The 26,210-nt window shown below is 37.0% G+C and overlaps 6 protein-coding genes and 1 long non-coding RNA gene across 15 annotated transcripts; 3 read left to right on the top strand and 4 right to left on the bottom strand.

Annotated features, from left to right (window-relative positions):
- Positions 1–1,771: 1,771 nt before the first annotated feature.
- Positions 1,772–6,189, bottom strand: LOC149735156 (interferon-stimulated gene 20 kDa protein-like). The gene is made up of 4 exons (XM_089880065.1): positions 5,851–6,189; positions 4,979–5,109; positions 2,356–2,565; positions 1,772–1,966 (listed from the first exon to the last, which is right to left on the bottom strand). The coding sequence occupies exons 1-4, from the start codon at positions 6,185–6,187 to the stop codon at positions 1,802–1,804; spliced, it is 843 nt and encodes a 280-aa protein (XP_089736191.1). The 5' UTR covers positions 6,188–6,189; the 3' UTR covers positions 1,772–1,801.
- A 60-nt stretch (positions 6,190–6,249) lies between these two features.
- LOC149735155 (acyl-coenzyme A thioesterase 13-like) lies at positions 6,250–7,836 on the bottom strand. Its single transcript, XM_089880074.1, has 2 exons — positions 7,403–7,836; positions 6,250–7,051 (listed from the first exon to the last, which is right to left on the bottom strand). Exons 1-2 carry the CDS (start codon positions 7,686–7,688, stop codon positions 6,912–6,914), a joined length of 426 nt encoding a protein of 141 aa, XP_089736200.1. The 5' UTR covers positions 7,689–7,836; the 3' UTR covers positions 6,250–6,911.
- A 499-nt stretch (positions 7,837–8,335) lies between these two features.
- Positions 8,336–21,739, bottom strand: LOC149735151 (glutathione S-transferase alpha-5-like). Of its 5 annotated transcripts, none has more exons than XM_089880070.1 (8): positions 21,580–21,737; positions 12,507–12,625; positions 12,017–12,091; positions 11,793–11,902; positions 11,268–11,403; positions 11,070–11,201; positions 10,023–10,078; positions 9,721–9,951 (listed from the first exon to the last, which is right to left on the bottom strand). In XM_089880070.1, the coding sequence occupies exons 2-7, from the start codon at positions 12,588–12,590 to the stop codon at positions 10,058–10,060; spliced, it is 558 nt and encodes a 185-aa protein (XP_089736196.1). In that variant the 5' UTR covers positions 12,591–12,625; positions 21,580–21,737; the 3' UTR covers positions 9,721–9,951; positions 10,023–10,057. The 5 variants fall into 5 exon arrangements, with proteins under 5 accessions (XP_089736192.1, XP_089736194.1, XP_089736196.1 ...); XM_089880071.1 differs by having other exon boundaries at positions 10,031–10,078; XM_089880066.1 differs by lacking the exons at positions 9,721–9,951; positions 10,023–10,078 and adding an exon at positions 8,336–8,692 and having other exon boundaries at positions 11,004–11,201; positions 21,580–21,739.
- Positions 8,691–10,842, top strand: LOC149735154 (uncharacterized). The gene is made up of 2 exons (XR_016385192.1): positions 8,691–9,595; positions 9,890–10,842. It is a non-coding gene; the product is annotated as an uncharacterized LOC149735154 (long non-coding RNA).
- LOC149735153 (glutathione S-transferase alpha-5-like) lies at positions 14,287–16,716 on the top strand. Its single transcript, XM_089880073.1, has 6 exons — positions 14,287–14,432; positions 14,687–14,761; positions 14,927–15,036; positions 15,550–15,685; positions 15,752–15,883; positions 16,296–16,716. Exons 1-6 carry the CDS (start codon positions 14,349–14,351, stop codon positions 16,416–16,418), a joined length of 660 nt encoding a protein of 219 aa, XP_089736199.1. The 5' UTR covers positions 14,287–14,348; the 3' UTR covers positions 16,419–16,716.
- LOC149735152 (glutathione S-transferase alpha-5-like) lies at positions 17,332–21,033 on the top strand. Of its 2 annotated transcripts, none has more exons than XR_016385191.1 (6): positions 17,332–17,718; positions 17,906–17,980; positions 18,403–18,512; positions 18,890–19,031; positions 19,115–19,388; positions 19,447–21,033. XR_016385191.1 is itself a non-coding variant. In XM_089880072.1 (6 exons), the coding sequence occupies exons 1-6, from the start codon at positions 17,635–17,637 to the stop codon at positions 19,567–19,569; spliced, it is 666 nt and encodes a 221-aa protein (XP_089736198.1). In that variant the 5' UTR covers positions 17,332–17,634; the 3' UTR covers positions 19,570–21,028. The 2 variants fall into 2 exon arrangements, 1 of the variants encoding a protein (XP_089736198.1); XM_089880072.1 differs by having other exon boundaries at positions 19,115–19,246; positions 19,447–21,028.
- Positions 21,740–21,849: 110 nt separating the features above from the next.
- Positions 21,850–26,077, bottom strand: LOC149735150 (uncharacterized). 4 transcript variants are annotated; one of them, XM_089880062.1, is made up of 6 exons: positions 25,656–26,063; positions 25,381–25,436; positions 24,743–24,895; positions 23,614–23,945; positions 23,145–23,246; positions 21,850–22,705 (listed from the first exon to the last, which is right to left on the bottom strand). In XM_089880062.1, exons 3-6 carry the CDS (start codon positions 24,884–24,886, stop codon positions 22,198–22,200), a joined length of 1,086 nt encoding a protein of 361 aa, XP_089736188.1. In that variant the 5' UTR covers positions 24,887–24,895; positions 25,381–25,436; positions 25,656–26,063; the 3' UTR covers positions 21,850–22,197. The 4 variants fall into 4 exon arrangements, with proteins under 4 accessions (XP_089736188.1, XP_089736187.1, XP_089736186.1 ...); XM_089880061.1 differs by having other exon boundaries at positions 24,743–24,918; positions 25,666–26,061; XM_089880060.1 differs by having other exon boundaries at positions 24,743–24,918; positions 25,656–26,060.
- Positions 26,078–26,210: the final 133 nt, after the last annotated feature.

Raw genomic sequence — 26,210 nt, 5'->3', positions numbered from 1 at the left:
TGCAGAAGTAGTATATACTGTTGCTGTCATGCAGAAGTAGTATATACTGTTGCTGTCATGCAGAAGTAGTATATACTGTTGCTGTCATGCAGAAGTAGTATATACTGTTGCTGTCATGCAGAAGTAGTATATACTGTTGCTGTCATGCAGAAGTAGTATATACTGTTGCTGTCATGCAGAAGTAGTATATACTGTTGCTGTCATGCAGAAGTAGTATATACTGTTGCTGTCATGCAGAAGTAGTATATACTGTTGCTGTCATGCAGAAGTAGTATATACTGTTGCTGTCATGCAGAAGTAGTATATACTGTTGCTGTCATGCAGAAGTAGTATATACTGTTGCTGTCATGCAGAAGTAGTATATACTGTTGCTGTCATGCATATTATTATACTTGTATTTTAGCTCTCCCGGTAAAAATTTTGCGACGGACGTTTAACGTCCTATTAAGGTCGTCTTTATTTGAGTGAATGACCATCTTACCCCACAGATAAAAAGATATGTTTATAGCTAGACATGGGGTGTTACAATCATTCTATACACGCGGATGATCTTACCATTGCATTATTGTGTCTTACATAAGATACACTGTACCAGTATCTATTGCCCCACTGTGCATCATACCACACATTATTACATTAAGTGTCATTTGATCTGATAAAAACAACCTAAATATGGCGTTAAAATATTGTAAAAGCCAAAATACAAGTATGTATGCATACAGATAATTAGCCTTTAAGCAGTATATCATAATCGAAAACATATTTAAAGTATTAATAGGTTAGTCTTACCGTACTGACAGGTAATACTAACTTCCAAACACATTCTTCGTTAACAAGTAAATTATGATTACACTGTAAAGCACCCACTGTTTTGCAGCAAACACAAAGTTACAAAACATTAATCTACATAAACCACAAACCTTTTTTTGCTATATACCAGAATGCTGCTTTGGTCATTTTAAAACATATTCTGCTTTTAATTGCTATCTTTTTGCTAAGTCAACCATATACCTACTGAGCTGCAATAACAAGGGGTGCTAGTAAAGAATCGTCCCCCCACCTTATTTGCTAACCACTAACTACTAACCCCTAGAACCACTAACCCCCTAACCATCAACACCTAACCCCCTAACCATCAACACCTAACCCCCTAACCATCAACACCTAACCCCCTAACCATCAACACCTAACCCCCTAACCATCAACACCTAACCCCCTAACCTAGGGGTTAGTGGTTAGCAAATAAGGTGGGGGGGGGGAAGATTCTCCACTAGAACCCAACAAGCAATTTGAACATGATACTGTAGTATAACAGTAACAAGTGTAACAGCTGGCAAACATGCTTGGCTCTGCTTTTATAATAGCTTGTCCAAGGTCTCTTGCAATCACAGTTAGGATATCTAAAAATAATAGAAATACATATATTGGGAACATGGGCTCTTAACTCCCAAACCTTGGTGACCCTGTATGGCCTAAACCAGTGTCATGGCCCCATTCAGAGACACTCAACAACAACACCCATGACCTTCTGCTCTATCAATAAAATAACCTACATTTGTTTTAACATTTTTCCACTAAAATTTCATTCACCACTTTCCAGCAATTGGCCTCAAAAATAAACAAGGCCATGAGCAGATGTCTGTTTGTGGCCCAATAACTGTATGCGTCCTTTTTAGGGGCTACCAATCAGAAAATCCTAACGAAATGCATTAAGTCTTAATTATTCCAATTATCCCTGCATATCTAGCCCCTCTGAAAACTCTACAAACAGTAATTGAAAACTATTTATTATGAAAGCACTTTAAGGGTTGTTGTCTACATGTGGCGGCCAGTAGCGGTCATCAAAATAAGCACCACTGAGGTAATCTTTAAATAATGGTTGGTTTTCCGTAAACCAGGAATCAGATACAGACTTAAAAATATCCATGGTGGCAGTGGCATCTTCTACAGAACAGTGTGTGTGTGTCTGTTTGAAAGAAGAAGGAAATTAATAATAAAGTAAAGAATGAAATGATATTTTTATATATTTATGTCATATGTTTTTATATATTTGTCTGTTCCTTGGCACAGTGGTTGGCACAGCTGCCTCTAGTCCAGTGGTTATAGGTTCAAGGCTCGACACTGCTACCATTGTGAGCACAACCCAGTGGTCGCTAATGGTTTGTACAAATTATCAGCCATACATAAAAACCAAATTATCAGCCATACATAAAAACAATCACACACCAAGTTACAAACGCGGTAACTTGTAAGCGGGCACGTGGTGTATGAAACAGAACACCCATGTTATAATGACTGTCGTTGCCCCGCCATGCGAGAATACGTTTTATTGTTTAATAACACAACCCATTGTACCTGTATTTTCCGGTTCAACAAATGGCGCGCAAGTTTCTTCAGTGAAAACGTATGTTCGGTTCTGTATCCCAAGTGGTTCATTTTCTCCATGACAAGCGATAACTTTGAAATATCAACGGTTTGTTCAGTGGGAAGATTTATCTTTAACGCGCGTGTGTCGAAGAATAAACTGTGCCCGATCACAATTTTGTTCTTTAACAAATTTAAAACCTGCAATAAAAGAGATGGGATTAGAGATACATGCGAAAATGGGGTGGAGGAAATCATTATTTTTTTCTCTTTGAATACGAATGGTATGTTGAAGAAAGGGGAACTGACAGCAAAAAAAAAACAGTGGTTAAAAACACGTTATATAGATAAAAAGTGCGGAAAAAAGTGTCTGTTACAAACAGTGGCGCAACCAGCGCGTTCAAAAGGGGGCTGTCATATTTACGTCTAGTCCACGTTTATCTCTGACGCGATAAAACACTCCCTTTATTGGTTGTGCACACGAATATATATTCTATTTTACGCGGTAAATTAAAACTAACACTACATAATTAAAAAGACGTATCTAAATTAATATAAACAGAGGAAACATTGTTGCAGATTTACGCATGTTAATGTAACGTTTATTTACGTCAGAATACCTTTGATAAACCATTACGATTGTTCCATCACAAACGAGATTGTTGGTAAACAATCGTGTTTTATTTGCTCCCATACGATCTGTAGTTTTTGTATGATTTCTGTTTCTGGTGATTAGTTTAAATCAGTGTTCTGGTGAGTTAGTTTAAATCAGTTTCTGGTGATTAGTTTAAATCAGTGCTTCCCAAACTATGGTATGCGAAGGCCTCCCAGGTGGTACGCGAGCACCTTATTAAGTTCACACCAAACGATCGCAAATGATCTTTTAGTGATTGTCGTGAGCATTATTTTAATCCACATAAATTACGTAGAGCGTGACATTCCATGCTATATTCCCTACACCGGTGTTCCTAACTTTTTAAACCTAGGCATTGCTTTACGCGTGTACAGAATATTTTTGCAAGCCTATCTTTACTTATGCGCATGAAAAGGCAAATATTCAACCTGTTTTCAAGCACCTGCAGGCTAAATAATCAAGGGGACAATCGCTAATATGACGCAAATAATCAACGTGTGAACTGCTATTATGACGTAATCAATTCCCAGGTCAAACAATCGCTATTATGACGCGATGAATCCACGTGTGAATCCCTACTGTTTCGTAATAATTATGCTGCTTGGCTGAGGAAAACATCGTAAATATACAGCAGTGCTACTTCTGGAACATATTTAGGTTGTTTATTACCGCGCCTGTTGCCCTGTTTAATAGGCAAATTACTTTTATTTTCAACTTCGAGAAAGGCAGTGCCAAGTTCATGCCCGCGGAAAAAATAGGTGTGCGTGCGGTTTTTAATTTCACTATTTAAAATGAGTTGTTCACGAGCCTTTAGTAGTTTAGTATGTAGGTGGTTTGAGAACGCTGCTTGAACCAAAAAGTGGTACGCGAGTAGATAAAGTTTGGTAACCACTGATTTAAATGCTGATAAACCGCGATTATTATGCATTTTAATTGATGCAAATATAAGTGCGAGGAGCGACGCTATCAGTAAATTGGAACCAACACAAATTGTAATATATTATTACAAAGTATCGTCCCGGTCGAGCTTGGACAAAGGCCAAAAAACGTGTTCGTTGGCACCGCACGAGAACCAGAGTTTTATTACGTCACTTTTCACGAGAATATATTCACAACGATTGCTTCGTTTGTTAAGTGTTGAATGTATGCTACCACATGCGTCTTCCTTTATTTCCTACGCCGGCGCAGAGCGTAAAAATGTGACGCTCATACACGATGTTTCGATCTCGTGGTTGGTTGTGCAGTTAGCACATTCCTCCAGATTGTTATATTATGAAACGTCATAATTAATAGTTACGTTACAATAGGACAAGTGACGTAACAATTGAACGAAAAGTTATTCCAATTTTAAGCGAACGAATGTAATATTAAATGCAACGCGCGTGTGTGTGCGTCTTAGCTCTTTCTGGCTGCGTGCGTGTCTGCGGAAAAGGGGGCTGCCATGACAGCAAAACAGCCCCCCTGGTTGCGCCCCTGGTTACAAACGGCGGCTTTTGTAATTATAACCCATGTTATTACGAGGTTACAACTGTCGTTACTCCTTACCTGACCACACAAGAATGAATGTTACATAATAATCACAACGTCAGTTACAAAGTGTGTTGCACCCAATCATAACTTGTGTTGTTATGATCAAATTGAGTAAAACAACCATGCGTGGATAAATATTTAACATTTATAAATACTTTACCTACATTTATACAAATATACACAGTAGGGTGGGGGGAGATGGGACACCTTTTAACTCCATTTTCTCGTCCCGTTTAGTAGTAAACAAAAAACATTTAAAGGATCATAAAACTATATCCTCACGACTCCCACAGACCGTTGTTAATTGTTTAAAACACGATCGGGATATTTGTATATTATGTGCTAAAGGTGTCCCGTCTTCCCCCACCCCACTATATATACTTCAGTTTTCACTTCTATGCATCCATTTTAACTTTAACAAGTTACATTCGTATACTTTAGTAACTTTACCTGACTTTGAGCTTGTTTGAATGAAATTGATTCATCGGACATAACATGTTTGGGTTGAATACCACTGTACTTGGTGCGATAATCCGTTACTTCGGATGTTTGTTTAACATAAAGGTCGAGAACCACCGAACCTGAAGGGAAAATAAGGGTTCAATAAGCTGTAGTTATCAAGCATAATTATCGTTCTTCTGGCAGATTTTTAATATATATATGTATATGCAGTGGCGCAGGCAGAGGGTGTTTCGGGGGTCGAGACCCCCCCCCCTTAGAAATTTGTTTTGATTAAACCCCCCCCCCCCTTATATATTTTCTGGCTGCGCCACTGTGTATGTATATTGTATATATATATAACTTCTTAACTTGTTTATTCTTGTGTGGTGGGGCAATGACAGTAACATGTGTGTTTTGTTTCATATATAAAAACTTGTTTTATTTTAATAATGCCTTGTATTTATGTATGGGACGAAAAAGTTTTTAAATTCGATTGTTTAAAAAAAAAAAGGATTATTTTCTCATTTACAGTTTCTGACTTTTGTGATCTTGAAAAAACAATGTTTTGTCTGCCATGCGATGAAACAATATCGGGATTTAAATCATAAAACAAACAATTGTGAATTGCCAGAAGATTTCTTTCACATTTGTAATAAATAGTCCTATAACAGCAACAATGAACATAAATGAATGCAGACTTTATAACACAGTAACAGTAACTGTTCATAAGACACAATATACTCACACACAGAGCTTTAAAGCATTTTACAAGTTCATAGACATGCAAAATGCACTATTGTAGCGACTGACTAAAAATAGAAAAAAACATAAATAAATACCTTTTATAAAACAATATGATAAATAAGTAAGTACAGACTCACCCCAATAGTCAACCACAGAGCATCTTGCCAAGGAGTTAATACTGTATAGACATTCTACCATTTCACAGTCAAGCGCATACACCATGTGACTCCAAGGTGGGCTTTCATTCTCTTCTACTTTAGGCATACAAACCAATTGTTTATTATATTGTTTTCGCCTTTTAAAAAAATCAAGTTCATTTTCTGTACATTCTGTTTTCCTTTTCAAAGTATCCGTTATATTTTCTGAGCTCAAATGAGCAGAAGCAGCAGAAAGTGTGGACTTTGGGTTAATTTTAGTTCTTGTCATCTTAAGTTGGACTCTTGAGAGAAATCTTGGGTTCAAAATTCTCTTCATCAACAAATATTCTTCATGTCTTGGGAGGTAAACTTGTGCGGCAGATATTTAATTCAACTCTATTTCTATGGAAATAAACACATATTAAGTTATCATACACAAGACAGATTATAATTGTAATTGTACTGTATATGGGTGAGGTGTTATAGTGATTCAAGCCAAAGTTAGCAACTACCCCAATAAACTTATAACAAAACACAAACAAATATTAAGTTACTATACAATTGTTTGAGTGAAAAACCCTGAAAATTTGTATACAAATATTAAATAAAAGTATTCTGGTATCACATACATATGCCTGATAATTGATATTTGGTTACAATTCATCTAAAAATTCTAGTTTTCTCAAGACAATAAACATTAAAATAAACAAACAGGTACAAAATAACAAAGATTTCTATGGTTATTGCGCAATATTGTGCATAAATTCATACTTTAACAATTTGCATAACATGTAAAGAACAGAAATATAAAGGAAAATTTTAAAGTAATTTTTTGTGCGACTGAACAGTACTGTGTGTATCAATAAGTTGTACTATTTGGATTCGTTTCTTGAGTATTTCGGTTAAAATACTATTTGGGTGACAAACTACTAACTACTAATTTGTAGCAATCAATCAAATACCAGTGAAACTAAAGATAGAGATAAATATATAAAGGCACAATTAAGGAATGTCTGGGAACACTGGAAACACTTCTTTATGTTGAAATATATCTGGCAACACTAATATGCTGCAGAAGCCATAAACTTTGTGTGACGTCCTGTTGCGACAAGGTTGCCGGCCTCATTATGAATATCAACGTTCGCGAATCCGATTGTGCGACCTTGTTTTAAAACTTCGGACGTGATGGTTATCGTTTCGCCTGAGAGGAAAACAGGTATAATGTTGAACATGTTACATATCCAACTGTATTTAGTTTTATACCCCATGCCCACTGTCAAGTTAGAATACTTACATATTTTACTTTAACAGATGTTGAAGCCTCTAGGGGAGGCGACAGGCTTCAATATCTGGTGAAGTCCATATGGTAGCACCCTGGGGCCTAGATATTGGGGGAACGGGCCAACTTGGGCCCAAATCCTTAGGTGTTGGGGTAATAGGTCAACTTAGGCCTAAATCCCTGGGTGTTGGGGTAATGGACTAACTTAGACCTAAATCGAATTCTAAACCATAGAACCGCCGCAATATGGTATAAACATGAACGATGAAATACCTTGTTTAGCTGCAGTTAGATAAGTCACATTAATATCGATAGAAACGCCGAACTTTGCTTCTTTGGTCGTAGCAAACGCCCACGATGACACAGAATCAACCAAAGTGGCCGTTAGCCCGCCGTGCATGGTTTTATTCATATTTAAATGTTCCTCCATAACTGGCATTGTACATTTGATTTTTCCATCACCAGCAGATACTACATGTATATGTTGCAAACACTTCTCAAATATCGGTGTATGTTTCATCGACTTCACTATTTGCCGCACAGCTTGCAAAGACGCCATACCTAAACCTTGAAACTACAACTGAATATCTAAATTAAAACTAATTCTATATTAATGACATAATAGAACGTCCATTTATATCTATACGAGAATACGGTTACTTATTTTTGTAAATATTCTTTGTTTACTACCAAATTTGCCGATAAAAGAGATTGAAATATTGTCCAGCTTGCCATAACGTGCTAAACCTATATCCCCCATCGGATACTATATAAAAACGGTTTGTGAAATAGATTACCCCATGCCCACTGTCAAGTTAAAACTGACCCATGCCATTTTTGGTGCTGTTGCTTTTTTGTGGCCACCGGCGTACGTTGCCACGTAACTATTTCGTCCCCTGTTAAGAACTTTAGTGACTTACGGTCGTGCGGCTGAAGCTATTGCAATGTGTGGATTTATAAACATTCTTCAAATTTGCTACTGTTGTTATAACAGTAGACCCCAAAACTCAAGTTGATCTTGTTATTGCCTGATGAAACACATAGAATGCACATCCGAAAAGAAACACGTTTTTTTGTCAATAAATTACGAAAGTAGGTAACATGTTATAATATTGTGAACAATTTGATTGGGTGACAAGCTAAAAGACATAAAACTATTAACTGTTTTCAAAAGACAACTTCGCTTGTGATTGTAAACAGCTGTCATCATGCATTTGATTGTTTATTTTGTTCAAACATTGGAACTTGTAAGTATTGACTGAAACATAATAAAAAAAACACTTGAAAAAAGTCTCGTTTAAAACGAGCTAAACGTAACAATTACTGTTTAAACTAGTGTGGATGTAACGATAGTAATGCATTCTACAAACATGATATGCGTTATATGTATAATATATATATTATGATTGTGCTCTTCTCTGCATACGGGTTAATGCAAAATTATGAAAAGAATATTTCCGCAACCATAGCAACGTATTTTTCATCGGGAAAGGGTTTTCTGTTGCTACCTGGCTGAAGGAACTTCTGTACCCACGGTATTTCTTTTTGAGAAGCCATAAATTTCTGTAGGAAATGAAAAATGTGTAATAATACTGTATGCCTGGGTTAACCGGCATATTCAACATTTCTTCAACCCAGTGGTCACCAAAGTCCATAGAAATCACAAGTTAAGAAACGTAACAATTTGGACGCCATTTTTGTTCGAAGAATTTGGCGGGAAAGAGAAAGCTAGTATGTTTATGCTGTATATAGAACTGCGTTATATTGATGTTTTGTAGCTTATACAACACTTTATGGTGTTTGCGTACTTTGTATTTCATCAGTCTGTGTATAGGTAACATGTTATCGACAATAATTGTTAGCATGGTTGAATACTTTGCTCCTAACTGCACTGAAAGCAGCAGTGAAAATGTTACGTATTTTCTTTTTCATTGAAGTCGGAAAGAAGGAAAAGTTGGTTTGTCAACGACAGAAAAGGAGACAACTGGTTTCCAATAGCAGGCAGTAGTTTACGCGAAGTATGCTTTTAAGAAAAAAGCTGTATAGGGATGTTATATGCCTCTGTTGTGTATATATAAGCAAATATATGTATATATAAGCAAACGTAAGAGGTCAACTTTTTTACATGGGACAGTTTAGGAATTAAGTAATAATTTAAAAGTATTTTAGTTAGTCTTATTTATGCAAACAACGTTTTTTTTTGTTAAGCACAGCTGCTTACATTTAGACTTTTTTGGGTTACATCATGTCAGTTTGAAAGAATTCGGAAAAAGTTTAATTTGACCTACACTCAATTTTTTATGTTTCTATTTTAAAACAGCCGGTACATTCCATGACCACACTGCGTGGCGAAAGGTTTACTAAATGCAACAAAAAGTGCAAAACATTCGGTATTGGGGGAAATTATGATCATCTTCACTTGTGGCAACTGCAACCAGGAGTTTAAGTTTCAAGTGAAGCAAGGAGGTTCTATATTTATTTTAAATATTTGGGAGTACCCAGGAGATGCATAATGTCCTCCTAATTGCCATAAATTTGTTACTTCTTAATATGCATTAAGTAAGGGGTATATAACGAGTGCATTGTCCTACAAGGGTATATAACGAGATTTATTTATGCAGTTTATTAACAACGTGACAAACAACAATTAGAGTTGAACAAACGAGTGTGAGGATACCAACTGAAGTTAGGTTCTGTAGATACAAAAGAAACAATATTATGAACAAAGTTTACAGATATTCCTCTTTGTTATTGCTGCAGATGCTGCTGAACAAAGTGTTCTGAACAGATGGCGATTGGTCCAAAAGCTTGTTATGAAAAATCTGATAAAAGAACGGTTGAGTTTTTGTAACTCAAGCCGATAGGATTAATAAAATGTCAATAAAATACTTACTAACTTACACCTTCCATTTGGTTGGGCAAGACTTTTTAAGTGGTTTGCTCACTTTCCTGGATTTTCAAATAAATTAAGCAAGATAAAAGTTGTTTTCATTATTGAAAACAAATTATTGGGCAATGTTACAATTTTGCAATACAGCATGATGTTTGTACTTCATTGTAGACATTTTAATAAAATGTTTTGGCAATAATGGTTTGGCTTTAAAAATTTGCTTGCTGCATATGTGTTACTTTAGTTTAGTAGTGGTTGTGCAACATGCAGATGATGGATAAACAATGATTTACCACATACTTGACAGTATAGAAAGCTATTGTTTGATGTTATTATGGATTTGGCTTCCCATTAAAATAAATACCATTGGTTGAGATTTAAAAATGAGCATTATTAATTAAAAAACCTGGAACATTATTGGATCTTTTTTTCCCAGACTGTCACTACTTTTAAAGTTCAAAGATTAAATTTGTGTTGCCTATTTATTATTAGTAATTTAAAATCGTCAGAGCCAATATACAACTGTCACCGCTCAAAGCGAATCTATGTAAAAACAGTACACACATATTCAACATCATTAAAAAACTTCATATACATACACTAACACTTTTACTGATATCTGATGCTACTGTTATATGCCTATTTAATAGCGTACTTTACTGGGTTATTCGTATTTTGGCAATAAAATAACATAGTTTTGGTTCCTGCCCTATTAAAATGGTAAAAATGTCTTTGTAAATGCCTAATTCGTCTGTAAAGAAGACATTTTTACATATATTTCGCAGTATCGCCATTATCAGCTGTACAGCTGCTCGAACAAAAATGGCGTCCATGCACGCGTAAACAATAGACAAGTTAGTTGCTTAACTTGTGATTTCTATGGACTTTGGTGGTCACTAATGAATTGTACATTGCAGCACAATGGGTTTATTTCACCAACTCTGTCCTGAACCCCAGGTCCAAAGCGTGCTGTTCTATTCTTACCTGTAGTACCTCAACACACACATTTAGAATAGTAACTCTGATTCGTAAAAGCGCCAAGTTTCTAACCTGTAAGTTTGGATAACCATTCAGTACGTCTTTGTCAATGTGCAAGTAATGTACAAAAGATTCAAACAATAACACGTCGGCCATTGTTTGTTTGTTGTCGACAAGATGACCATTGTTTGTTGTCTGTAGTATCTGTGACGTAACATAACAATTTAATACGCGCCTTTTGGTTTAAATTGACCATGTTTGAAAACTTACATTTTCATAAACGGAGAAATATTTTGTGCCCAATTTTTCTTTGTTTTCCGACCAAAATTGTGCTTTGTCAGGTTTGAAAGGATAAGCTAAGCCAACGTTAGACATATCCATTATTCCTTCAGTGTACATGTCTACCCTGAAAATACAATTGATCATTTATATCCTCGTGGGTGGGAACTTGAGTGACTTATCCATGGTTGCCACTCCCATGCCCACAGTCGAGCTGCTGAAGCTATTACAGTGTGTGGATAAGCAGGCATGACTTTTGGTTGGTTTGGTCATTTATATTCTCGTGGGTGGGAACTTGAGTGACTTATCCATGGTTGCCACTCCCATGCCCACAGTCGAGTTGCTGAAGCTATTGCAGTGTGTGGATAAGCAGACATGATTTTTGGTTAGTTTGGTCATTTATATCCACTATTTCAGCTACTGTAGCGACAATAAGTTTGCTTAATGCGAGACCAAACTAATAGGTAATACTCGCTATACAAATGTATCGTTTATCGCTATTATAAACTAACTTACAAAGCTCTTTCTGTATCGTTTTCCCCCATCAAGCCCCCCTTATGTCCCAAATAACGTAATATGGATCCGGTTTGTACGATTCGTAAGCCGTCTATTTCCAGCAAAGGAACCTTAAGTATATTTGCACTTAAATGCAAAAACTAAGAACTGGTTGCTTTTTTCTGTATATAAGCGTTAAATCACATGATTAAGTTATCTTTAAAGATCCATTTTGAGCGTCATACCTGCTTAAATAAATATAGTCCTTCTGCTACGCGCCGTTGAAAATCTGCTTTGCTTGTTACGAAGCTTTCGTCAAACTAGAAATGAAAAAAAGTTAAATTTCAAAACAGGATGAACAAGGAAGAAACAATCGTTATAACACAGGTGTAACGTAAGTGGTAACTCGTAAGCGGGCACGAGGTGTATGGAACAGAACACCCGTGTTATAGCGACTGTTGTTACCCCGCCATGCGAGGATAAATAGTTACATACGTGGTAACTCATAAGTGGGCATAGGGTGTATGAAACAGAACACCCGTGTTATAACGACTGTCGTTGCCCCGCCATGCGAGGATAAATAGTTACATACGTGGTAACTCATAAGTGGGCATAGGGTGTAGGAAACTGAACACCCGTGTTATAATGGCTGTTATTACCCAGTCATGCATGAAAGCAACACACATTAAAGAAAAGTTAGTTAGTGAATAAGTATCCGCTAAATTGAACCCTTACGTCGATCCCACACGCAGCGAGCATCCATCTTATCTTCTCAGCACGCCCTCTACCGTTGGTATAATGCAACACAGCTTTGCTCATGGTTTTAAATTAAACAGATGGCTGAATATCTAAAGCTAAAGAGTAAAATACAATAAATTAAAGTCGAGTCTATAATTTATCTATAATTTATGTCCCATCCTACCCCGCAAGAACCCTGGGCCACCTTTTAAAACTTAAACGAGATGTAAAATTGGGCATTATAACGTCTTACCACAGTAAATCTTTATTATAGTAGGGTGGGGTAAGACGGGACACCTTTTGCATTTAATATCCAAATATCCTGACCATGTTTTAAACAATTAACAACGGACTATTGGAATCTTGAGCATACGGTTTTATAATTCTTTGAATGTTCGGAGTTGTGGAGATACAGTTTTAGAATGTTATTTGTTTACCAACAAATGGGACGAGAAAATAGTATGAGAATGTGTCCTATCTTACCCCACCCTACTATAAACCAATTCAATTCTGTGACATAACTCTATAATACCTGCTTATACCACATGTCTAACCTGATGCACTAATACTAAGTCCTTAAGTAATAAACACTATACGCGTAATCTAGGCAGGCTGAAATTATCGGCTGAAAACTGCTCTAACTAGTATGCACCGGAGCGAATCGGTTGCACGATTTTCTTGAGCGTGCTGTTTGTATTACACTGATACGCGGAAATATGCTTTACTGTTTAAAACTAGTTGTGCTACTCTGCTCTGTACTTAAGTTAAAACCAATCAAAAAGAACAAACTAAGAAATATCTACACCCAGCGTTGTTCAGCGTAGATATTTCTTTGTTTGTTCCTTTAAGCGGCGTTTACACTACAGCGTAGCTCGCCTTTGTGTAAAAAGAACAAAGAAATATCTACACCCACTATCGATACCGTACCACAACATTACGTACCACAACATTAAACAGTACATGTTAAGTTTAGCCGGCTGTAAGTAAACGAAAGTTTTCAAGTATTTGCTGATGTCACGATCAATACTCAGAAGTGCCAATGTTACGAGGGGTATACAGGATACAAATACTCTAATTCTGCGCTAAGTAACGAATCATAAAGCTAGGTGTAGATATTTATTTGTTTGTTCTTTTTACACAGACACGAGCTACATTGTATGTTCTTACAAGCGAGTATATGGACAAGCAAACAGAGACAAGTAGTTTGTAATGTTGGTTCATGCAAGACAGACATATACTGGTTAATGGTTGGATATAACAGCCGTAATAGTTAGTTCGAATGAATGTAACTTATTTATCCTAGCATGGCGGCAAAAGGGCAGTCGTTGTAACACGGGTGTCCATACACGATACACCTCGTGCCTGCTTAGTGCTTCTGAGTTACCATGTATGTTGCTTTGTGGGAGATTGTGAGAGCACATGTGGCATGCCAATTGCTGCCTTGGCTGCTATGGTATGTGGTTAAGTATACAGTGACTATTAATCATGTCAGTCCATGGAAGCTAAGTGTAATGGTTAGTGGTTGAATATAAAGCCTTTGGGCGCTACATTAAGATGTTACATGTTAAAGCTAATTCGACAACTGCGAGTTAATGATTAACTAAGGTTTAGGCAAACAAAAAAGTGCAGTAAGAATAGAAAGACATTGTATTTTACTCATTAAGTGCAGTTAGTTGAGATTAGGTAGCTTATGTTTTTTCGAGCTTATATTACTGTGGGGTAAGATGGATACTTACTGTACTTAAAGAATCTGCTTTCAATTTAATGCATTTTTTTAATCATATTTTAAATTCAGACTACTAAAACTTAGCCTGTTTAATTCAAAGCGACGTTTGCACCATGAGCAAAGCTGTGCTACATTATCTTGACGGTAGAGGGCGTGCTGAGAAGATAAGATGGATGCTTGCCGCATGCGGGATCGACGTAAGGGCGCCGTCTAGCGGGTGTATAAATATAAATAAATGTAAGTTATTGATTCTAGCGTGGCGGGCAACGCCAGTCGTTATAACACGGGTGTTTTATTTCATACACCTCGGGCTCGCTTACAAGTTACCACGTATGTAACTTTGTTATAACAACTGTCGTTGCCTTGCCACGCGAGGATAAACAACTTGCACTCATTTATTTATAACAGTTTTGTTTAAAAGATTTCAAAATTAACGTTTGTTTATTTCTAGTTTGACGAAAACTTCGTAACAAGTAAAGCGGATTTTCAACAACGAGTAGCGGAAGGACTGTACTTATTTAAGCAGGTATGGCGCTCAAAATAAACCTATGTGGGAACTTGTAAGCGGACACGAGTTGTTTGAAACAGAACACACGCGTTATAACGACTGCCGTTGCCCAGCCAAGGCCGAAAACACAGAAGGAACCAATTTGTCAGCCCAACGAGTATTTAACTGAAACACACTTTTAAGGTACCTTTGCTGGAAATAGACGGCTTACGAATCGTACAAACCGGGTCCATATTACGTTATTTGGGACATAAGGGGGGCTTGGTGGGGGAAAACGATACAGAAAGAGCTTTGTAAGTTATTCTACATTAGTAACAAGAGATACATTTTGTATAGCGAGTATTAACTATTGGTTTGGTCTCGCATTAGCAAACTTATCGTCGTTACAATAGCTGAAATAATGGTTATAAATGACCAAACCAACCAAAAGTCATGTCTGCTTATCCACACACTGCAATAGCTTCAGCAGCTCAACTGTGGGCATGGAAGTGGCAACCATGGATAAGTCACTCAAGTTCCCACCCACGAGGATATAAATGACCAAACCAACCAAAAGTCATGTCTGCTTATCCACACACTGCAATAGCTTCAGCAGCTCGACTGTGGGCATGGGAGTGGCAACCATGGATAAGTCACTCAAGTTCCCACCCACGAGGATATAAATGACCAAACCAACCAAAAGTCATGTCTGTTTATCCACACACTGCAATAGCTTCAGCAACTCAACTGTGGGCATGGGAGTGGCAACCATGGATAAGTCACTTAAGTTGACCCACGAGAATATAAATTATCAATTGTATTTTCAGGGTAGACATGTACACTGAAGGAATAATGGATATGTCTAACGTTGGCTTAGCTTATCCTTTCAAACCTGACAAAGCACAATTTTGGTCGGAAAACAAAGAAAAATTGGGCACAAAATATTTCTCCGTTTATGAAAATGTAAGTTTTCAAACATGGCCATTTTAAACCAAAAGGCGCGTATTGAATTGTTATGTTACGTCACAGATACTACAGACAACAAACAATGGTCATCTTGTCGGCAACAAACAAACAATGGCCGACGTGTTATTGTTTGAATCTTTTGTACATTACTTGGACATTGACAAAGACGTACTGAATAATTATCCAAACTTACAGGTTAGAAACTTGGGTACCTTTGCAAATTAGAGCGCGCCGTATGGGACCTGGGATTTGGGGCAGAGTTTGCTCATCACCCGAACATTGTATATGCACATTCAGACATTCTATTCTGTATGGGTAAGGTCCTACAGTGAGGCACGCCATGGGACCTGGAATTTAGGCCAGATTCGGCCTATTATCCCAACATTGTATATGCACATTCTATTCTATATGGGTGAGGTCCTACAGTGAGGCACGCCATGGGACCTGGGATTTAAACCAGAGTTGTCCAATTGTTCCAACACCCAAGGTGCTACAACCCATTAGTGACCACTGGGTTGGAGCAATGTCCGTTAAGTGTCTTGCCCAAGGACACATATGCTTACTAACAACTTATACAACATACATAACACTTGTTTCACTCCTGTAGGCATTTATGGCATCCATGAAAGAAATACCGTGGGTACAAAAGTTTCTTCAGCCAGGAAGTAAAAGAAAGGATTTACCAGACAAGAAATACGTTGCTTTAGTTGACGATATATTCCATTCATAAATTTCCATTAACACGACTTTATCTGTATAGTTTCTCGTCCAGTTTGGTAGAGAACATTCAAAGAATTATAAAACCGTATCCTCACGATTTCCATAGACCGTTGTTAATTGTTTAAAACACGTTTAGGATATTTGGATATTATGTGCTAAAGGTGTCCCACCTTCCCCCACCCTACTATATAACATGCTGTAGCCATACTCCATACACCAAATGTAATGTTTGTCAAACTATCGATACACTACTTCAAACAGTACATGTTAAGTTTAGCCGGCTGTAAGTAAACGAAAGTTTTCAAGTATTTGCTGATGTCACGATCAATACTCAGAAGCGCCAATGTTACGACGAGTATACAGGATACAAATACTCTAATTCTGCGCTAAGTAACGAATCATAAAGCTAGGTGTAGATATTTCTTTGGTTGTTCTTTTTACACAAAGGCGAGCTACGCTGTAGCGTAGCGTCGCTTAAAAGAACAAACAAAGAAATATTTATCTAGCTTAAAAGTCAGTTTAGTAAAATAGTAGATTTTATAAAAACTCCTATTTTATGAAAGTGGTCACGACTTTGAAGAACGTTTAGTAGCACGAAGTGATCTCAATTATAATGCCAATTGCTGTCACGGCCGCTACGACTAATGTGGTCAAATTGACTCAAATATACAGTGATGATTAATGTCAGTCCATGCAAGTCAAATGTGATGGTTAGTGGGCAAATATAAAGCCTTTGGGCGTCACGTATAAGATTCTATTTCTTAATAAAGCTGATTCGGCATATGTTAGTTAATGTATAACAGAACCACACGTAGATTCAATGTGGAAAAGCAACGCGTTAGACTTAGCGGACTTCGTATAGACAAAGTAAACTTCAATGCAAGATGTTAAATTTTCCGGGCATTTTTAAGCGTTTAAGGCAGTTATACCGACACTTGGTTCGGCTATCGTAAAACGTCTTAATACACATAGCAGTTGAGTCGAATTTAGAGCGAGAATTTAAACAGTTTTTTTTTACAGTAGTTTAGAACGTGTAGGGCAGTTACTTCAATATGAGTCCCCTTACAAGCTCAGTTGTTTTGCAAAGACGTTATAACGTGCAAATGCACCATAGTGATTTTATAACAGCAAACTTTATAATGTAGAGAAATAAAACGTAAAAAAACTAATTTCATGCTTCATCAGATTTCTGAGGCTTTTGAGGATTTTGAAACAACCGAATAAACATGAGCAAGCCCATCTTGTATTACACCGACGGTAGAGGGCGTGCTGAGAAGATAAGATGGATGCTCGCCGCTTGCGGAATCGACGTAAGGCCGCCGTCTAGCGGATATGTATTTTCATTAGTTTAATTACGGATCGTTCTAACTAAATTTTGGATAAGTCACTCAAGTCTTAACCCGCGCAAATATAAATGACCAATAACAACACAAAACTGAAGCCACTACAATTTACACATTAAACAGTCCTGTTAATAAAACTTTTCTTCATTTTTAGTACAACGAAAGTTTTATCTCAAATAAAGTTGACTTTCAAAGACAACAGGCTGAAGGACTCTACTTGTTCAAAGAGGTAAACCGAGCGAAAATGTTATTCAACTCTCTTATTTATCCTCGCATAGCGGGGAAACGACAGTCGTTATAACACGGGTGTTCTGTTTCATACACCTCTTGCCTGCTTACAAGTTACCACGTATGTAACTTATTTATTCTCGCATGGCGGGGCAACGACAGTTGTTACAACACGAGTGCTCTGTTTCATACACCTCGTGCCCGCTTACAAGTTACCACGTATGTAACTTATTTATTCTCGCATGACGGGGCAACGACAACCGTTATAACACGAGTGTTCTGTTTTGTAATAGATGCATAACACTTATTTGCGCATTGACGCATATGTGACCTCGTACCCGCTTGCAAGTCACCTCGTATGTATGCAGCTAAGGAAACATTCATATTTTCTCAAAGTAATATATTAATTGTAAAACTTTTCAGATCCCAATGCTAGAAATAGACGGGATGAGGATTGTACAAACTGTCTCAATACTGCGTTATTTAGCTCGTAAAGGAAACTTCATGGGTGAAACTGAGAAAGAACAAGTTTTGTAAGTTTATATACAGTCTAGTCGCTATATGAGTGCGAAGTTGGGAGTGGCAACCCTGAATAAGTAATGCAAATTGTGGACATTCGTGTTATAAGAACTGGAACGGAATTCTCGGCTACCAACTAAAGTTAGTCGGTCGCTGTTACTATTGATTACCGCGTTTTTTAGTCGGCCGACTAACTTTCTGTGCATTACTTATTACGGAAGTTATTTGGTCGATTTAGACGGTGACTAGTTTATTTAGTCGGTTGCCGAGAATGTCACCCTGTCCATGTCCTTGCCACGCGAGGGTAAATAGGTTAAATTTATTCATTTAAACTCCCACCCTATACTGCAGCAACTCGTAACACAGCCTTTAACGTAAGGGTTATATCCAGGGTAGACATGTATTCAGTCGGCATGGTTGAAATGACGATACCCGGTTTGTATTTTCCGTTCAAACCAAACGACCAGAAACCGCAAATTTGGTTGGGAATCAAAAAGGAATTGAAAAATAAGTTCTTGAACGCGTTTGAAAACGTAAGTGGCAAAAATAATTTCTATTTTACGAATGTTTCACTGTATTATTATGTTAAATACATATATATTGTTATACGTCACAGATACTACAGACAACGAACAATGGTCATCTTGTCGGAAACAAACTAACAATGGCCGACGTGTTATTGTTTGAATCTATCATATATTTCATGGACATTGAAAAAGAGATAATAAATGAATATCCTAAACTACAGGTTTGTAATATTACTGTTATATTATACCAGGGGGCTTTAACGTATAGTAGGTTGGGGTAAGATGGAACATGTTTTCATTCTATTTTATCGTCCCATTTGGTAGTAAACACGATTAGGAAATATGGGATATTATGGAATAACGGTATCCATCTTACCCCGGCCACAGTACTATTACTATATCACTGTTATTCCCTTCACAGGCGTTTATGGTATCTATGAAAGAAATACCGTGGGTACAGAAGTTCCTTCAGCCAGGAAGTAAAAGAAAGGATTTTGCAGACGAGAAATACGTTGCCATGGTTACTGATATATTCTTTTCATAAATCTCCTTGACGCTGTTATATATACATAGTACATTGTATATATTGCTTTACTTGGGCCCAGCAGAACAATAAGTGTTTATTTTTATGTATATACTGCTTTCATGGACGTGCTATTCTATTTTAACTGTGTACTGTATATTACTAACTTGGTCAACTCACGGCCTACTAGAGATACGGCCTGATAATTCACATTTTACGTTTGAAATTAGAAGGCCTATTGTACGTCACAAACACCATTATTTTCAATTGTTACGTTATGTATTTTGCTTAAAAAAAGGTAGCAGTAATGGGAAAAACGCATTGAAAAACATACGAATTTAGCAATGAGGTCAATTATTTACGAAAGTATAGCTACATGCAGCGTTAGAAGCGACCAAACAGCATACTAATTATATAAGTAAAGACTTGTAAACATATTAAAGGCGTAAACAAAGTTTACAGCACCAACACGGACTTAAACAAGAAAGTAACAAAGCTTTCATTGAGAAACTCTTAAACCAATGCTGCTTGTGAGGGCAGGGTTATCCTCAAAAGGCATTGGATGTTTGATTTGGTAACCATATAAGTGTCCAACCAACCAGCAAATAACGTTAAATCATTCACCTAATCATCATTTATATAAAAATGGCTGAATCAAGTGGATTTGAATAGAATCTTGTTTTTGGATTGACCACTGTCCACCAAAGCATGTATTGAAAAGTAAACTACAAAAGTTGGGGTTTCCAGAATACATGGTTGTAAGCAAATTGGCTTTAACGGAATAGTTGGAACTAAGGGTTTTTCGCTTTCCATGCTTTACCAAGTAAGCTTCATCATAATCATTCTCGTAAATTCCACCGTGTAGACCAAGCTGCCAGTCTGCCGTATATAAGCAACTTTGCCGTCAAGTCCGTTCGTCCAGGAGCCAAAAAAACGAAGGTTTCTTCGGACAGGACTGATAACAAGACCAATTTAAACATGCAGCGCACTTGTAGACCATGGTAAACTGTAGTTCAATGTATATAATATAATTTGAATGAACTGTATCAGTATCAAGTAAGTTCAGACCCGCAAGTGGTTCACGTTAAAAATAAAACATCTATACATAGACACAAATAATCATTGAACCTGCAAACCAAACGACGATTACTAAAACTATCTTGTTTACTAACTCAATGTGCGCTAGTTTAGTTTAGACACAATCACTGGTTTAGAAACAAATGTTGTTTCAGTAGCGAAATGGATGTAGAGAACTATACTGAATATACTGTCTCGTAATTTTCTTCGACTGAGTGCGAACGGGACTACGTAATCTGTTCTAACCTAAAAGACTACCTGTAGGTTATCTTACAGTTAATTTTAAACACTTTATTAATGCAAAATAATCCTGATAATCTCTTTGCAACTAGCATACACCTTCTATTTTAAATGAATATTTAAATTAAACTGTATAATATGCTGCTATGTTTACACCTAAACAATGAATAACAATGGAAAAATAATGTTGGTTGTGACGTATAATAGGCCTTCTAATTTCAAACGTAAAATGTGAATTATCAGGCCGTATCTCTAGTAGGCCGTGGTCAACTGTATTTGCAACTGCCAAAATAAAGCACTAATTAAGGCACTGATAGTTTTTCTGATGTCTGCCAGTCAAAATGTGTCAAATACCTCAATAGGCATTATTATTACCAGCTATATACTTCAAATCTAGAATGTATACCCGCTGCCAAAAAAGTTATACATGTAAACAATAGTATAATATAATCGTCCCCAATGAAACACCAAAATTTATAATATTTCTATAACGTCTCCTTAAAAAAAATCCCGCACTCTTTCAGTCACGTGACAGTATATAAACGCATTTTGCCAAAAATTTTGCTTATTTACAATTTTTAATCTACTGATTAACACATCAAAGACAAAATTGATAAACAAGCACATTACTCTAACTTATAATCCAACATGTACACGTTACATTACTACATACGTCTTATACCAAGTATTTGACACCACACATAGACTACATACCTTGTTGTTCCAATACGTGTATGTCAGTATGGACAGTATCAAAAACAGTAACGCCGCCTATATAGACTAACTTGGGCAAAGATCAACTAGTAGACGCTGCAATGGAAAAGCTTGACTTTGTTTTCAATATAACTGAATACTAGTGAAGAATCTTTGCTTATTCCTAAAACGTAATGCCGAATTTCAAAGATTCTGCAATAGAACCAAAAACTGTGTAGTTAGTAGACGCCCTTTCAGCAAGAACAGCAAAGTCAAAGTAAGCTCACAAAGTGACGTGTTCATGACGTCATTTCCGTCACGGTGCTGATTTTGTTAAAATGGGGAATAAACGAAATACAAGTACCCACATATGCGTCAATGCACAGATAATAATATATGAGGACCAAAAGCACATTACACTTAAAATAATAATAACTGATTTAAAATGGCATTGCACTAATAACAGTTTAACCACGGAAAACTCAGTTAAAGGCACCTATGCTTACTACAAAACATTTAAGTTGCTGCAGTGAGTTAGCATTGAACCAGGGATCTCTAAGTTACAATTTCACATAATAACTACATTGATGCACTATTGTACCTGATGTAATAAAATATCTGAGTAAACAAGTGAAGTAGTTATGCAACTGCATCAGCAGCTATACAGAAAACAGGGGACAAACTACGCTTTGTTCGGCGTTTCTTCTGTGCTTTATAAGCAGTAGGGCAGAGTCTTTCACTTTTGGGTGGTAGGCCTCTTTCATTTTTGGTTGAATTCACACTTTTATATGAAGATGCGTCGCATTTTGTTGGCAGTTTTAGAGCTTTATGTGTTTTTGGTGGCTTAGTGGTTAATGTATTATAAAAGGGATGTGTATCAATGGTTTCAAATGGCTTAGTGCTTTTATCCTGGTTTGATAACTTTTCAATGTTAAGTTGTAACTTGGAAACATTCTGTGCTAACTCATTTGTTGTTTTTCTATCAATTCTACAAGGAGACTTCAACCTATTTGAAGCCTGTTTCTTTGGGGTTGATGTCATTGGCTGTTTTATATTCTTTCTATGAACCTCTGTCCACAAGAGGTCACTGTTTGACCTGTCCCTCATCCTAACAGCGTCAAAGCTTCGTTCAAGGTCTTTGTGCCATCTGAAATAGGCACAAAATTAAAAAAAGAGTAATGTTTTTCAACAGTTAGGTGTCTATACAAACAAGCAGAGCCAAAGTATATTGCATTCACCACATTAATCAATGAGGTTCCCAATGTTTAACAACTATGAGTGTGACTGTATTTTAACAATGTCACCTCAGCTTTTACCCTGCTGTAAGGTGCCTATACAAACAAGCAGAGCCAAAGTATATTGCATTCACCACATTAATCAATGAGGTTCCCTATGTTTGACAACTATGAGTGTAACTGTATTTTAACAATGTCACCCCAGATTTTACCCTGCTGTAAGGTGCCTATACAAACAAGCAGAACCAAAGTATATTGCATTCACCACATTAATCAATGAGGTTTTTTATGTTTGACAACTATGAGTGTAACTATATTTTAAAAATGTCACCCCAGATTTTACTAAATGACCTGAAACACAGTTCTGTTGAAGGCCCACTACATTCTGTCTCAGTGGCCGACTCAGAATGAACAACTGGTACAGTGGATGACTTTACTACGGAGATGTCTAACCTGTGATATAACATTTGTGGTTATTATATTGCTCAATGTATATCTTTGGTGTATAAAAGCTGCCACTGTGGTTAGGGCAACTGTTTCTAACCCAAAGTTTACAAGTACGGCTTGATACAGCTACCATTGTTGGTGTATGTGTTTTTGGGCAAGACACTTAACAGCAATTGCTCCAACCCAGCGGTCTGTTATAAAATAGACGTTCTAAATTGTCAGCCATACAATACAGCATAAGGTACCCTTATAAGAAGATACCTTTGTTTTAACTCGTAAGGTACACACCACCACATGTCTTTATAACTTACATTATAACTTAACATTGAACTTTATATGCAATCAAGTAAAGCAAACATGCAATACAATCTACCTGTTTGTTGGGCAACTTCTACAGAACCAAACACTTCTATGTTGAACATCAATGTTTACAAAGGCATCGTCATGTACTTGGTCTTGTTCAATATAATCCTCTTCAAATGGATTCAAGCTTTGTCCTTCATCCTTGGAGTTATTACCCACTGAGTTGCAATTATTAAAGTTGTTTTTTCCACCGCATACAAAATCACATAACTCGTTGCAGAATGAGGCAGTTCCGCAGTGTAGAATATGGTTTGTGTAGAATGCAGCAACTTGATGATGAACTGCTAGTTTAACACAGTGTATGGGTTCCTCATATGGGAAGATGGGTTTAGATACATCAACCTATGGTAGAGAAAACAGCATACAAATTAAAAATTCAAACTTAAATATAGATATGCCTAAATGGGGTCTAAAGGTACCACCAAAGTTTAAAAAAAATTAAACAGCAAGAATCCTGGATTTCAATCAAGGCCAGAGTTGGAGAACCACGGATCCTGGGTTCGAATCCAGGCCAGGGTTGGAGAACCAGAGATCCTGGGTTCGAATCCAGGCCAGAGTTGGAGAACCAGGAATCCTGGGTTCGAATTCAGGCCAGAGTTGGAGAACCAGGAATCCTGGGTTCGAATCTAGGCCAGGGTTGGAGAACCAGGGATCCTGGGTTGAATCCAGGCCAGGGTTGGAGAACCAGGAATCCTGGGTTGAATCCAGGCCAGGGTTGGAGAACCAGGGATCCTGGGTTCGAATCCAGGCCAGGGTTGGAGAACCAGAGATCCTGGGTTCGAATCCAGGCCAGAGTTGGAGAACCAGGAATCCTGGGTTCGAATCCAGGCCAGGGTTGGAGAACCAGGGATCCTGGGTTGAATCCAGGCCAGGGTTGGAGAACCAGGGATCCTGGGTTCGAATCCAGGCCAGGGTTGGAGAACCAGGGATCCTGGGTTCAAATCTAGGCTAGGGTTGGAGAACTATAAGTAAGATTAACAATGCTAAAACATTGATTTAAAACAAAAATGTACAATACCGCATCGAAACACATTTTTTATACCAATAGTTTTATCACAATGGCCATTGTGAGATATGATGACTCATCATTCATTTATCATTGTTTCCTCATACAGCAGTTTTTATTTCATAACAATAACCTTTATAACATATCGTGTATCATTCGTCCATTTCCTTTTTTTGCTTCTTTCGCTTCTAGTTTTCTGAAACTTTTTAACTCGATGAAAATATCGCACGCATCGTCTCCGAACACTAATCACGACCCTCTCTGGCGATCTGTCCATCGTATTCACCTAATTGGAGATGGTGGACGCATCTGTAGGGTAAAGTGGGGATTAAACAAATAAACTGGCAATTGGAAAAGTAAAACAAAAGGTTTATATAATAATAATAACTTTTATTTGTCTCTTCGATTACGATGGCAAAGATTTAAAAATATTTAAACAAAAAGACAGGATATAGCGACAAAACAATAGTTGTAAAAACACACTTACAGTTAAAAACATATTTACATTTTTTCGGAAGAAAATAAGCGTGGTCGCTACACCTAGAAACATGATTAAACAAAAAAATAAAATAAACAAACTGACAATTAGAAAGGCAATTGTTTTCCATTTAGTTAAAGAGTACAATACCAAAAATATAATTAATTAACACAGTAAAGAAATGGGAATTAGCAGTAAAACTACAGCCATTAAAAACACGCTACTGGTATAATCTACTAGAAGAAAAGAGTTAAAGAAAAATATTTTTTGTCAGATAAGACTAGAAATCTTACCTTTATAATAGATGAGGAAAAAGATATGTTTGATCAACATTGAAAGTTATTTTGCCCTGGGGTAAAAACACAAGTTACTGCTGGTTTAACAAACACCATGATACATGGTAGATTTATTATATTGCTTAATATATAGTCCAATATATTTATATCAAGAAAAATCTAGTTAGTACAATTACATCATAAATAAATTATTAAAAAAAGGCTATTTCATTTAAAGAGTCTAATATATTTAAACACACAACATAACTATATATCTAAGTTAAAGCTATTACCTCTAAGTACCTGCTGAATAGGCCAGTCACTAGTATTGTACATTCAACCATATGAATCTGGATAATGCATTGCACCACAACTGTCAGTAAGTAATGCTTAACACAGGAAATGCTATGCAGGGTGGGAAAATAAAAACGCAGGGTGCGAAAATAGTGTAAAATAAATCAAACTTTTAACATTTAGCTAAAAAATGCTAAATATTATACTAGTTTATATGGAATGTCTGCCTATCCACACACTGCAACAGTTTCAGCAACTCAACTGTGAGCATGGGAGTGGCAACCATGGATAAGTCACTCAAGTTCCCACCCACGAGGATATAAATGACAAAACCAACCAAAAGTCATGTCTGCTTATCCACACACTGCAATAGCTTCAGCAACTCAACTGTGAGCATGGGAGTGGCAACCATGGATAATTCACTCAAGTTCCCACCCACGAGGATATAAAAGACAAAACCAACCAAAAGTCATGTCTGCTTATCCACACACTGCAACAGTTTCAGCAACTCAACTGTGAGCATGGGAGTGGCAACCATGGATAAGTCACTCAAG

The sequence above is a fragment of the Ciona robusta genome, chromosome 6 (genome assembly GCF_009617815.1).
Source record: "Ciona robusta chromosome 6, ASM961781v2".
In the NCBI taxonomy this organism is placed as follows: Eukaryota; Metazoa; Chordata; class Ascidiacea; order Phlebobranchia; family Cionidae; genus Ciona; species Ciona robusta.
This window is presented reverse-complemented; position numbering and strand designations above follow the sequence as displayed.